General features: G+C 31.6%; 1 protein-coding gene across 6 annotated transcripts in view; it reads right to left on the bottom strand.

Moving 5' to 3' along the window:
* LOC123260304 (mucin-5AC-like) overlaps positions 1-14302 on the bottom strand; it is a 37469-nt gene that overhangs the window by 1192 nt on the left and 21975 nt on the right. The window contains exons 10-19 of one of the 6 annotated variants that reach the window (XM_044721315.1): positions 12485-12757; positions 12383-12427; positions 11693-12337; positions 11054-11212; positions 10851-10934; positions 10599-10772; positions 8596-9147; positions 6168-6248; positions 1198-2023; positions 896-1104 (exon numbers count right to left, since the gene is read on the bottom strand). In XM_044721315.1, coding sequence (XP_044577250.1) covers positions 896-1104; positions 1198-2023; positions 6168-6248; positions 8596-9147; positions 10599-10772; positions 10851-10934; positions 11054-11212; positions 11693-12337; positions 12383-12427; positions 12485-12757 — 3048 coding nt within the window. Of the gene's footprint in view, positions 1-895; positions 1105-1197; positions 2024-6167; positions 6249-8595; positions 9148-10598; positions 10773-10850; positions 10935-11053; positions 11213-11692; positions 12428-12475; positions 12758-14302 lie in introns of all 6 variants that reach the window. The other 5 variants (XM_044721314.1, XM_044721313.1, XM_044721312.1 and 2 more) reach the window with 5 other exon arrangements.

Here is a 14302-nt window from a genome sequence, read left to right on the forward strand (position 1 = left end):
TTTTTTTATTTCTTTTTAAACTCACAACAAATACATTAAAGGACTGTCAGTTTTTTTAAAGTTTCTGATAGTTAGTTTTTTTTTTTTTATAATTAAAAAACTGGTACAGAACTGTAGAGAGCGTATGCAATCAATGTTAAATATCCAATTTTTAATTGAATTCATCTAGGGTTATAGGTGGTCAATCGACTTCAAATTTTTAAGGTAATTGTATCATCATGTCCTTAATAAGTATACAAAAATTTAGAATTTTCTGACAGTATGCCTTAACCACGACAACTACCTTAAGAAAAATGCATCAATAATTTTTTTTTCAATCTTTATAAGTAGAATTTTTTGGGAAATTCTTTCTATAATAATTTATTTGTCAAGAAATCCTAAAAATTTCCATATAAAATTTAATTTCAGCAAGATTGAAGTAATTAATTTTATATAATTGAACGTAGTAATGGTAATAATTTATTATTATTTACTTTTTACGTTAAGATTTATCGGCAAGACTTAAAAATAAAATAATTTCTGTGAAAATTTAGTTCAATGTTCCAAAACAGTCAAATTATTTTAAAAATTACAATCAATAATTAGAAACTTAAATTTCAGAAATATTATTTGAAGTATTTGTTAATAATTTAGCATAGAAAACTTGTTTCAGCTAAATAAGAATTTATTTTAGTCTAAAAACTCCGTACTCGGATCTCTTCCGGATTAAAATTCATATTTACTCCGGAATTACTCCGCTGAAAAGAAACTCCAGATTTACTCCGTCCGCAGAGTGTTTTATTTCTTCACTCCGAATGACAAAAGTAAAAATTATCTCCCGATTTGTTACAATGTAGCAATAATTTGTCTATTAAATATTATACATTGAATATTAAATATCAAATACCAAACTAACCTGAAGTTGTTCTTGTAATCGATTTGCGGGAGTGGATGGTTCAATACCCTGAACTTTCAAAAGTTGAGCAAGTAATGCGGCATTATTGGAATCTGAATTCCCGGAAACTGATGAAGGTGTACGGACTTTAGCCTGACCACTGAGAATCGATCGGAGAAATGTTTCATCATCTTGCGAAAGAACACTTGATCCCTTCACGCCTTTACCAGCTTAACAAAATCAAACAAAAGATATTATTCGCCAATAAAAACCCCAAGTGTCTTCATTTCCAAGAAGAATTATTTTAAAAATCAATTGTTTACCATTTTTTTCTGAATCCTTCAGGAGTTCAAGTAAAAATTTAGCGTCATCTTCCGGAGAAAAAGTCGACGTGGAGACTTTGGTGTCTCCCAACAAAGAATTCAACAATCTGACATCGTTCACATGCTGAGAGGCCGCCTGGACTTGATTGCGGACAGCTGCAGTGGGAATAACTAATTCGGTTATTTGTATCGGCTTAGAAGTTGTCGTAGTAGTCTGCACGGGCTTCCTGATAACGGGTCGCTGGGTTGTCGGTGGAGCGAAAATATTGCGGCCAAATATCGCTTGGAGTAAACCGGCACCGAAACCGAGCGGTGGTGGTGTCGTTGGCTTGGGTCTATTTATCGGTTTTCCCGTGAATGCTTTTACAGAAGTTTGTTTAGTAACAGGAATACTTTCTATGGGTTTTAAAGTAGGTGGTTGCTTTGGAAATGGTTTCCACGTAACTTGGGTAGAAGGTGTCACTGTTGTTGATGATGTGCTTGTCGTACTGGTACTTGTACTTGTACTTGTAGTGGCTGGAGTTGTTGTAGTTGTAGTGGTGGTTGTAGTTGATACAGTAGGTTTGGAACTGGTTGTCGTGGTCGTTGGTGTGGTTGAAGTGACGTCAGTCACCGGTTTCCAAGTGAATGGTTCTCGAGTCGTGATTCTCGCTACTGGTTTTTTCGTTGTCGGCTCCAGTAAATCGATTATTATCGGTGACGACGACGAGTGACCGAAACTCGGGCGAGGAAATGCGTCCAATGAATTCGGCGAAACATTTGATGGTTGAATGGCTTTTGGTGAACGTGTTGGCCCAGCTACTTTACTCAGGGCTAACGATAAAATCTACACCAAAATATTGATTTATTATCATTGAGTTAAATTGGTAATATTATAAATTTTTAAATTTGAAGAGTATCGTCTCAAAAAAAAATTATATGTACACAGAAAAAAAAATTAACTTGAAACAATAGAAAAATTTTTAAATCAAGAAAATAATTTTGAAGAGTTTCATTGTCTTGGATCACAACAAAAAATTCTTGAATCAAGTGAAATTTACTTAAATCAAAAAAAATTTCTTAATTTAAGAATTTTTCTACTCAAATCAAGAAAATGAAATTCTTCAAAATTATTTACTTGATTCAAGTAAATTTTTTTTTCTGTGTATGTATAATATAAGGCAAACATATTTATTTTCGTATATGTGAAATAAATATTCATTATTTGTATTGAAAGTCAACTAAAATTTACAAGTTAAAAACTTAAAAAAGCAATTTTTTGATTTTAACTCTGACCGATTTTAAAAAAATTTTTGCACGGTTCATAATGCGAAGCATTGAAAATTCCTTTACGATCAAAGACATTTTTTGCAACTATTTTCATTGTTACTCATGTTAATTGATGGAACCAACATAATTTGTATACCACCAAATAGATAATTTTATGTAAACTTGCAAAAATTGATCCAATATAAACAAAACGAGAAAATCATTAAAATAAATTAAATATTATTACCGTTAGACAATCAAAGAAAATTTGTAGTTTGGGCACTCAATTTAAAAAAAAAATCCATTATTCAAATAATTTTTTTTTTTTATTGACTCATCTTGGCCCAAATGGATTTGTTATATCAAATGGCTATCTAAAAAACTCTAAAAATTACAGTATAAAATGTAAAATCGGTCCCGTCGTAGTCAAAACTAGAAAAATTACAGTTTGAAATAACAATTTTCTAAATTCAATTTTTTAATTTAATATTCAGAGCTTTCAATGTAAATATTACATTCTACAATGTAATTCTTATACAACCTGTAATAATTACAATCTGAAACTGTAATTTTTCCAGTTTTCATCACGAAGCGCCACGTTGCATTATATACTGTAATTTTTCGAGTTTTCTTTTTTCCGTGTAATGACAAATGAACCCGGAATTTTCTTTAATATTAGGTATAAATAGATACAGGCATTTGCCCCACTAGACGCGCGTACGCGATATTATATATATATAGTACAGAACTCGCCTCCAGATTGATAGTGGTCATTTTTTTCTAGATAAAATTTTTTTCATCAGTATTTTTTTTTTTTAATTAATTAATTTAATTGACTTTTAATTTTTATTAAAATTTTATTTTTAACACTTTTTATTCAGTTTTTTATATTTTTTCTTGTGCACACATCATACTTATACAACGCAAAAATTATAAAAACTAAATAAAAATTGAAATTTTTATACAACATGTAATGAGAAAATTGCAGTACCCAAAAATCGAAAATTTATTTTTTTACAATTAAACTAGCATTATGAGTCGTGTTTTTTTGAATTTTTCAAACTTGTTTTCATATGTGAATTGAGTCTATTTATTGATTGTAAAAAGAAGGTAAAAAAGTCCTGTATCTTGGAATAACTCTATACTGTATAAAATAAAATTATCATATAAAAAGATTAATGAATAAGCTTAAACTCTTAACTGTTGTCTTATATAAGCTTATTCTCGTTATGAATAAAAGAAATTTAAAAATAATATATCATGCGTTAATTGAAAGCATTATAAATTATGGTATAACAGCTTGAGGAGGAGCCTATAATTATACTTCAAAAACTGAGTCTCTACTAAAAGACATTTATAAAAAAAAAATAATGATAAAGACAGTATGCTGCTAGACATTAAAAAAACATTCATTGTTAATTTATTATTTGAGCACTATAATTAATGAAAATATAAATACTGTAAAATGACTATCAACACTAAAAATATAAGAATTTCTCTATTTACAATCAATGTAGCTATCTCTCATAAAAGCTCATTTATACAGCCGCTTAATAATAGTTGAGGTATAATTCAACTTATTACCTACACGAAAAAAAATTATTGGAAGAATTACAATTATCACATCGTAATCCAGAACCAGACTTTCAATATCTTCACTTTCTTTATTTTTCATTTTAAAATTTACCATATTACATCGTAAAAATTAGTATATTGATTACTTTTATGCGCATTTTTACGGTGTAACATTTTTTACAAGTCAAATAAATAAACTAAATTTTTTATCTGTTTTTATGTATGTTAAACATACATATTTCTCCCTTAAGGAATATGATAATGACATTCAACTTTCAGTAATTAAAATTTGCATATTAGAATTTTGAATTATAAAAGACAATTAGAAATTAATACAAAGTGTCTATTAACAAAGGATTTAAGAATTAGTATATAGGAAATGGAGACGAGAAGGAAGACTGACGTCATTGTTGTTACCTCGTTCAGTGCCAATGGCGCGTAAAATGTTAATTATCATAGCAATCTGCCACAGAGCGATTCACATAATTGCTACATGAAAGACCGAGACGTTAAAAAAATAAAAATTAAAAAAAAAAAAAAAGGAAACGAGTAAATTCTTTGGTGGAGAATACACGCACGCGACCACACGTCGATAGACACGAAAATATAGGGAAGAAAAAATAATACAAGTGAGAAAAACAAGTTAAGGATGCCTCACGGGCACGATTTGCCACAGTACTGAGAGGTCGATTCAGTTGGCAGGTGACCTCGCTAAGATCGTGCAATTTTCTAAGTACATATGTACATGTATGCGTCTCTATATTTGTATTTATTTATATAAACATATGTATACATCTGAGCGTCTCGGTACATTACGTTTCTTAACTTGTAATAATGATTAAATGTAATAGTAAATCACGGAAAAAACAAACGTGTCATTTTATTTATTTTTATTTTTATTCCAGAAACTACTGATGATCATGAGGGATGCGATTGGTAATTGATCTTGTTGATCTCTATCTCCCGTTACTTGTCTTGTCGTCAACATTCTTTTATATGATTACATCTATTTACTTATTTATTTATTTTTGAATTTCTTCTTACAACTAATGTCCGAGAATAATTGCAAAAAAAAAGATGCAATAAATAAAGGATTGAATTTTAAACACTTAGTCACTGATGTGTTTTACGGCGTAGCTATTAAATTGAAATTTTTCCACAAAACAATTTTATTATTCAAACATTTTATTTCAGTATTTAAAAATGACAACAGCGATTTTTATTAGCATTTAATTAATTAATTAACAATCGATTAATTAGTTAATTAATTAATTGATTGATTATAATAAAAGTAAATAGTTAATGCAACAGCAATGTGTGTTAAATAATAAAATGATTAATTGTTAGATTTAAGATTAATCCTCCAAGTTAAAAGCTATTGGCAATATCTTAACTGATAATTTTTCTCTGGTTCAATAATGACAAACGACTATTAGTTGATTATTGATTAAGTAAAAAGGATAAAAAAATAATAATAAAAATCATAAAATCAGTGAATGTCCAAGTTGCCCCAACGTCTCGACGTCATCGGATGAAGGCCGACGGCAAGGACGTAGTCGTACGTTCACCGTGACTAGCCGCTAAAGACGATAATAGCATACCCGCTACCGCTATAACTAACCACCAGTTTATAACGTTTTATCATATATGTATAAATATATATGGATTGCGTTGGCGTTTCGAAATAAGAATTGACTCCGAGTAGTGACCCACGACAGAAAGACCCCGTCTGGAAGTGTATATATATATATATATATATATATACACGAACAGCATAAACAGCATTTGCGTTACACACTATCAATTGATCTCAACCCACCACCTGGTTTTCTCCAATAAAAAACTAAACCAACTCACTATATTTGACTCACGCGGACGATTATTTTTTTTTTTAAACTTCTCGCTCGAACGCTCTCGCTAGAGTTTACTCTTGGATTGGAAATAACCAATCCGATAATAAGGATAATAATAATAATAACAACAATGATAGTGACAGCAATGGTAACCCTAAATGACGGGACATAGATTACTGAGTTGAGCAATACTCTTGGGTCAGATAAAGTGAGAGTGCTACGACTAATTCTATTCCTATTTGATTGTCCAGATAACGAGAATCGTCGGATACAGATATCTTTTAAGTAACTTACCTTGTTTGCTAACTGCCGTTCGACTTCGGTTAACGTCTTTGGCGTAGAGCCTATTGAATTCGAGTTATCACTTGATTGAAGCTGAAAAAATTTAGTTTTCTTATTAGTCGTCGGTGATTTTTAATATTTTATAAATATGTTATCGTAATCACCAATGTGACAGACAAATTACTGGTACTTTTTAATTCTCGAAATTTTTAATTTTTCAGGATTAATTATGTTGGGCTAATCAAGGATTATTTTGACTATATTAAAATTCTTTATTAATTGAAAATATTATCAGATAAAAAAGATATTTGTGCGCTAATAAGTATAACACTACAATTTTCTTAATTATTTCAGATTAATTTTTACGAAATTGATTTCTTGAAAGAAATGTAAATTTACAGACTCTAAAATAAAGATAAACGTTTTATTATATACCGATAAAAATATTAACTTGATTCAAAAGAAAGAATCTTTTTCCAAGAATAAGAGAATCATTTTGAAGAATTTTTTTAATTAAAAAATTGATTATTTTGAGAATTTTTCTTCTCCATTCAAGATAATAAAATTTCTGAAAATGATTCTTAGTATCAAGTTAATTTTTCTATTAATATATGAATGTACAGAAAAAAAAATGTTCTTGAATCAAGTATATAATTTTAATGAACTTAATATTCTTGATTTGAGAAGAAAAATTCTTGATTTAAGGAAATTTTACTTGATTCAAGAATTTTTCGTCTTGATTCAAGACAATTACCCTCTTCAAAATTATATTCTTGGTTCAAGAATTTTTCTCTTGAACCATTGAAAAATTTTTTTTCAGTGTACCATCGGTTGAAGAATTTTTTTTTTCAGTGTAGTTATCTTTTATCTCTCGAATATTTTAATTACAATTAAGAAAAAATATCAGAATTTTAATAATTTTGCTATGAAAACCGATACAGTCGACGCTCTCTGTATTGGACCTCTCTGTATTTGACCACATTCTTCCTCTGTATTTGACGATTTTACACAGCTCTTATGGACAAGGACGAGTCAAATACAGAGAATGGTCCTGTACGGGTGAGTCAAATACAGAGAGCGTTGACTTTAGCATAAATCAATAATTATTATTTTATTGCATTATATCAAATAATATTATTCAATACAGCAATCGGCGATTTCAATCAAAATTACAGATTTTATTTTAACTCAAGATATATTTTAATTAGATAAAAATTCTTTAAACTTTTTAAAATTATATATAGTAAAAGACCCAGTTATTGACACTGGCCTAGTTAATGACACTTGGAATTTTATTTTAATTAAAAAAAAAAACAAATCAGCTCTAATAAATTAATAAATATAATTTTTTAATTATAAATTTTAAGAAAATTATATTTTTGAGAACATTTAATTTTTTTAATTAAAATAAAATTGCAAGTGTCAAACAACTAGGCCAGTGTCAGTAACAGGGTCTTTTACCTTCATGACATTTGTTTTGTTTATTGAATCATACTATTAAACCAAAAGTTTAAATTATTTCATCATTTGGCTATCCTATTTCAAATCCCAGTGTGCAAAATTTTTGACCTGATTTATTTTGGTATTTTTGCATTTCTTATTACTTCAAATAAACAATCTGACGTTTTTTTTTTTAAAAGTCTTTTGTCGTATTATCTTCTCTGTATAAATCAAATTTTTATCAATTCGGAAGGTAAACTTTTTTCTTGCGAAAAAAATATTTTAAGAATCTAAGAAATATCCATAACTGTTTTCAGAAATCGGACAGCCGTATAAAAATATAAAAAACACTAAGTAATTTTTTACATTTGAGGTAATTAGATAAATAAATAATTTTCAATTATCTACCCTAGTGCTTTCGGAAAATTCTTCATATTTTCCAAAAAAATTTATAAAAATAAAATCTAACTTAAGGTAGTTGTCATGGTACAATATTGTCAGAAAATCAGAGATTATACGCACCGCAAAAGTATATGAGCTTGTATCTAAGTAATCCATAATTTTTACGCAAGACTGTACCCGTGGATAGGTAACCCGTACAGTATTCATATGTATATATACTTTTTCATAAATTATTGAACTTTAATCCGTTATTTATAAATAATTAGACAGTCAAAAAATTTTTTTTATTTTTTTTAAACTCACAACAAATACCTTAAAAGACTGTCAGTTTTTTTAAAGCTGCTGATAGTTTTTTTTTTTTATAACTAAGAAACTGGTACAGAACTGCAGAGAACGTATGCAATCAATGTTAAATATCAAATTTTTAATTGAATTCATCTCGCGTTATAGGTGGTCAATCGACTTCAAATTTTAAGGGTAATTGTATCATCATGTCCGTAATGAGTATACAAAAATTTAGAATTTTCTGACGGTATTCTTTAACCACGCCAACTACCTTAAAAATAAATCAATCGAATAATTGATAAAGAATAATTACCAATGAATTAAGAAAAGCAAGATCATCAAAAGTACTTCCAAAGGCAGTTTGATGAGGGACGTCTATCGTCGTAAACGGTGACAGTGTTGATTCACTGATTGTATTGGTGGTCGGTGGTGCCGATGACGATGGTGGTAAAGTAGTTGGTGCGACTGTGGTGGTTGGTCTGCTAGTTGGAGCTATTGTTGTCGTGGTGGTTGTTGTGGTAGGCGGCGTTGTCGAAGATGTTGTCGTTGCCGCAGTAGTAGAGGTTGTAGTTGTAGAAGTAGAAGAAGAAGTAGTAGTAGTTGGTGCAGCTGTTGTTGTTGTTGTTGTCGTTGTCGTTGCTGGTGTTGTCGTTGTCGTAATAGCTGGCGTTGTCGTCGTCGTAGTAGCTGGCGTTGTAGTAGTAGAAGTAGTACTGGTGGTGCTGCTGCTGGTGGTTGTATTGGTGGTTGCATCAGTGATCGTGATCGAAGTGTCTCGAGCCAACTGGTTGGCGTCCAACACGGGGGTGAGGACCTCCGAGAGTGGATTTATGGGACGCGCCGTGATCGCCGATCTCGACTCGTCCTGTGTAACATAATTATGTGAGCGACGTTGATAATATCTACTACATTGGAATAATCGAGACCTGAAGCTTTCTAGGACCAAACGTCATTCGCTAATGTACATGAGAATATATACTGTACATCGCATATAGACATCCACACACACGGAAAGAAATTTTATTTTAAAATTACTGTCAAAATCACCGTAATCGTAGATATCCGTAAATTTTGATCTGTATAGAATTTTTTTAATAATTATTCACAATTACAATGTAAAAAAGTATTTGGTTATTATTTATTATTTACAAGTGGAGTCAACACTATTTTAGGCCATAACTAGGTGAAAAATTAACATTTAAAAATTTTTTTTTTTATTCTGCTTCTTTTTACGGCGCATTTACGATAAAAAATGTCGTGAAAGGAAAAAATAGAGATTTCGATAGCTTTTTTACCCTCAAGTTGGAAAAAAAATTGGCTTTTATGTTTTTAGATAAAATTTCTATTTTATCTTTTTTTGATATTTTTGATACATATTTTTTTTAAAAAGTACATAAAAAAACGAACAATTTAAAAAAAAAAATTGATCAATTTGATCAAAAAAAAAAAAAAAAAAAAAATTTCAACATGGCCTAGCATGGAACGACCCAACTTGCAAATAATTACCAACTATTTAAAAGTATTATTAGTTTTTACTGTGATATACCGGTAGATAATAATAATTATTAAAAATTGATAGGATAAATTATTGCTATTGATGATAACCCATGAAAAAATTTTTTGATATGGCCTGATATCTCCATATATCATTTTTTGACAAAAGGAATATTCTCTTTATAAGAGAGTTAAGTTTGAGATGAATTCTAAAATCCAAAAAAAATTTTTTACTCTTCTGAAGAGCTTATCTGATATTGATTTTTAATTTAATCGACTACAAGTCCAATTTTTGTTTGATAAATTATGTTCGTTAACATATTACGAGAAAAAAATATAAAATTGAAAAATTTGAATAGATTTTGTTTTATTTTCACATATAGCTGGATATGACCATGTATTATTTCAAACCATATACGGCCAGATCAGAATTTTTTTTTCACAGGTATGTTATTAAAAATTACAGTAAAGCCAAAACAATACAATCATTATTTTGAGAAGGTTTTATAAAATTAAATATTATTAATAAAAATATATTTAAATGGCATTTTTAATTTTTCTCTCTTATCGATTATTATTAAAGTAAGTAAAAAAAAAAATTTTTTAAGTTAGTTTCATGAAACTAAAATAAAATTTTTTACAAAATACAAAATTTATAATAATAATATTTAATTTTTTTTTATCGAATTTAAAAAAGTATATATAATTTAAAAAAAATTATAAAAACGTAATACAGTTTGGTAATTTTTCTCACGAATTTAACAGTAAACTTCTTTCCATATATGCACTGATGTACTCACACTGTATTCACAAAGTACTTACCTGTAAAATGTTAGATGCAACGGACGGTCTAGTTGTTATACCAAAGATCTGATCCAAAGGATCTTTCCACCGGTTGTTGGCCTGAGCAGTTGTCCCTTGCCCTTGGATATTATTGTTCGTTAGAATATCCAACGACGGTAGTGAACCTGCATCGGGACCCTGATGGGAGGCGCTCTGAAATAAACGATGTTAATAAAAATAAAAATGATAAAACTCGACAAGTCCCTAGCAAGTAGGGGATGCGATACATACAGAAATAGAGTTTATTTCAACACTCACGATACGTGAATTATTTGACGGCTGAGTGTCATTGGTCCAGTAGTTGATAAACTTCTCCTGAAACAGCACAGTGTTCGATTCACCAATGTCAATAGATTTGCATCAGGCATAAACCACAGACAGTCTTTTATTTTTTTATTTTATTTGTCTATCTCTGTCTTTGGCTCTCTACTTACCTGTCCGATGTACACGGTACTGCGTTGACCTCCGGCCTCTTTAGTCCTGCTGGCCTTGTCCCTCTCAATGTCCTGAATAATACGACCACCCTGCGAATTTACGCTCGAGGGTGTCGCGCCCAAAGGTGGTCCGGCTGTTCGCGACGACGCGTCTGTTACCTATATCATACCACACAATTATTTTATTAACATAATTCATTTTATTGTTTTAAACTACCCCTTGCACTTTTTCCCAAAAAACTTTTTAAAAAATTTATATTATAAGCCTTTTTGAAGTGCAATCAAGTGAAAGTTTTTAACATGTGCAATTTTTTGTGCAAATATTTACAATTTTACAGAAATAATAAAATAATTTATGTACAAAATAATAATAAATAAGAAAAATAAGTATTGTACTTCAAATTCCCTGAAAATTGAGGCAAGCTGATTTTATATCAACTAAAGTAAAATAATTCAGAGTAATTTTAAATATTTCGATAGTAAAGTAAGAATTTTCAAGTAAAAGAACAGAAGAAAAGCGTTAAAATGCAGTTAAGTACCATGAAGAGAAAATAATCGTTAATAAATTGATAAAAGATATTTGAAAAAAAAAAAAAAATAAATAAAAGGCCGGTAATATTAAAAAAACGATAAAGGTACCATTGTCGTAGTGGTGGGCTGGGTATTGACGTTACCGATGCCGGGCAATAAAGTAGGGTCAGCAAATTGATTAGGGTCTTCATCAGCTCCATTATAATTGATAGAATTATCGGCTAGTCCGAGATTAATCCGGCTTCGGTAACCATCATTGATCTGGTCTCCACTAACATTGGTGAGTAGAGTCATGTTTCCCGGACGATTATTAGAGCTCGCGGTGGCACTACCATTGTTATTATTCATTGGTTGATTAACGTTATTAGCCTGGTTGTTATTGTTATTCTTATTTTGGAGAAGAACCTGGGTCTGGGGCGTGGGCCTGTTAGTGGTTGTGCTTGTGCTAAGCGAAAAGACAACTTCTACCGGGTTGCTCGGCGGGTCCGGTATTACCGTTCCATTCGGGAACTTCCGGACCAGCTTCCCGTCCGGAAAGATCCCGAAGATCACGTACGGGCTGTCGATGTTCCGGGCGTCTATCAGGTTGTCTTCCGGTCGTTTTCGGACAATCGTCTTGTTTGGGTAGATCCCGTAGACGTGGTAATCTCGGAGAGGAGTTTTCGTTGATGAACTGGAGCTTAAGCGAGGTGCTGGAGTCATTCTTGAGCCGCCAAAACGACCAAAGTAAGCTGTTGTTGATGACATTGTTGTTGAAGTTGTTGTTGGTGATGGTTTGGTTGGCATTTCTGTTGATGACATCATTTCTGGACTCGCTGTTGTTGCAATCAACATACTTGATGAGGCTGTCGTCGTTTCTGGACTCGCTGTTGTTGTAGTCAACATACTTGATGATGATGATGATGATGGTGATGATGATGATAATGGTAATGATTGGACAGTGACAGGAATAGTTGTCGACTCTGTGGCAGATGAGGGAAGTTCTGTTGTGGTAGGAAGAGAATTATCAGCTTGAGAGGTTGAGGAAGGAATTGTCGTATCAGGAATAGATGTTGTTGACTCTGACGAAGGACTAGTCGTTGACAGAGGGAGTTCAGTGGTGGTGGTGGTGGTGGTAGAAGTAGTAGTTTGTTGAAAACTTGGTGTCGTTTGAGCGGTTGATGTCATTTCGTCCTGGAAAGTCGTAACAGAATTAGGACCCTCGGTACTGGTGGTAGTTGTTTCTGGGACTCGGGTGGTTGTGGTTGTAGTTGTTGATGGATTAGTCGTTACTTCAGCGTCCCCTGGACTAGTTGGTACACTATCTACAGCTTCTACATTAGGAGTTTGTTCAATTACTTCTGGTTCTAAAGTTGTAGCTATTACTTCGGTGCTAAAGTTAGTCGTTACATTAGTGTCATCAGCTAATTCTGAGTAAGCCAGTGTTGTAGTTATTTCTGAGTTAAAATTAGTCGTTACATTGTTATTATTATCATTAGTACTATTATTATTATTATTATTATTATTATTATTATTAGTTGTAACGTCAGTTGACGGATAGGTCGTACTACGAGTTAGTGTCATATCTACTTCATTAATTTCTTCCTGAGAAGAACGGTTCATTGTTTTTATCTCTACTGTTTCAGGGGTTGGTATTGTCGTAACTTCAATATTTACCGACTCTGTTAGCGATTGAGTTGTAGGCTCAACCGTAGTTACAATTTGATTTAATACTTCGGGGCTTTTTACAGTGGGATAAATTTGTTCAATTGTATCTAATTTTATGGTTGAACTTTCTACTGAATTCTCAGTAGTTCCTACCATATTATCTACTTCAGTTAAATTTCTATTGTCTATAAATCCACCTAACATCCGCGGTTCAGATTTGTCGCTCTTAGAAAAAATATCTTTCAGCAGCGTTGAATTTTCGTCCAATGAAAAAATATCCATCAGTCGTTTCATCATCAACGACAACAATTCATCGTCTATCGGACGCGCATCATCCACTGCTGTTTCATTAGATTCAATAGGCGCAAATGTTGTCTCAACCATCGAAGTAGTTTGATCGATTTGAGATGATTCTGTAGAAGTATAAACTTCAGGAGTTTCCGTCAAAGTTTGTTCTTCTGTTACCGCACCCTCAGTTGTAAGAGTTTCCCCTAGTTGCGATCTAACTTCCAGCGAATCAGGCAAGGATTTAAAATTATTTATCTCATTAGTAGTAGTAATTACTTCTGTTGTTGAAGTAGATTCAGTTTGAACAGAAACATCCGTTGTTGACAAAGTAGTTAATGCCATTAAATCAGACGTGGTACTTTCTGGGAACGAAGTTTTATCTTCAAAACTTGCCATTATTACTTTAATGGGTTCTTCCGTGGTAGTAGGGACCGTGGAAGTTTCCTCGGTTGTAATAATTCCTACAGTAGTGGTAATTGCATCTGCTTCAGAAGTTGTATATACTTCAGTATTAATTTCAGTGGTTAGATAATTATCGTTTGTAGAATTAACGAGTACCGGCGTGGTATTCATAGGGTCAGGAGTACCATCAATGCTAGAATTATTAATAAACTCAGGGTTAAAAGGGCTCGGGTTTATCTCAGTGGTCTCAGGAAGACTCGTGCTTGAATCCACGGTCTGCGTGGTAGCAGTTGAACTACTACTAGTGCTAGTAATAGTATAAGTGCTGGTTATATCTGCCTGAGTTGTTGTGTCTAAATTCGGGGAATCCATTACCACTGT

This window comes from Cotesia glomerata, linkage group LG3 (genome assembly GCF_020080835.1).
Source record: "Cotesia glomerata isolate CgM1 linkage group LG3, MPM_Cglom_v2.3, whole genome shotgun sequence".
Taxonomy (NCBI): domain Eukaryota; kingdom Metazoa; phylum Arthropoda; class Insecta; order Hymenoptera; family Braconidae; genus Cotesia; species Cotesia glomerata.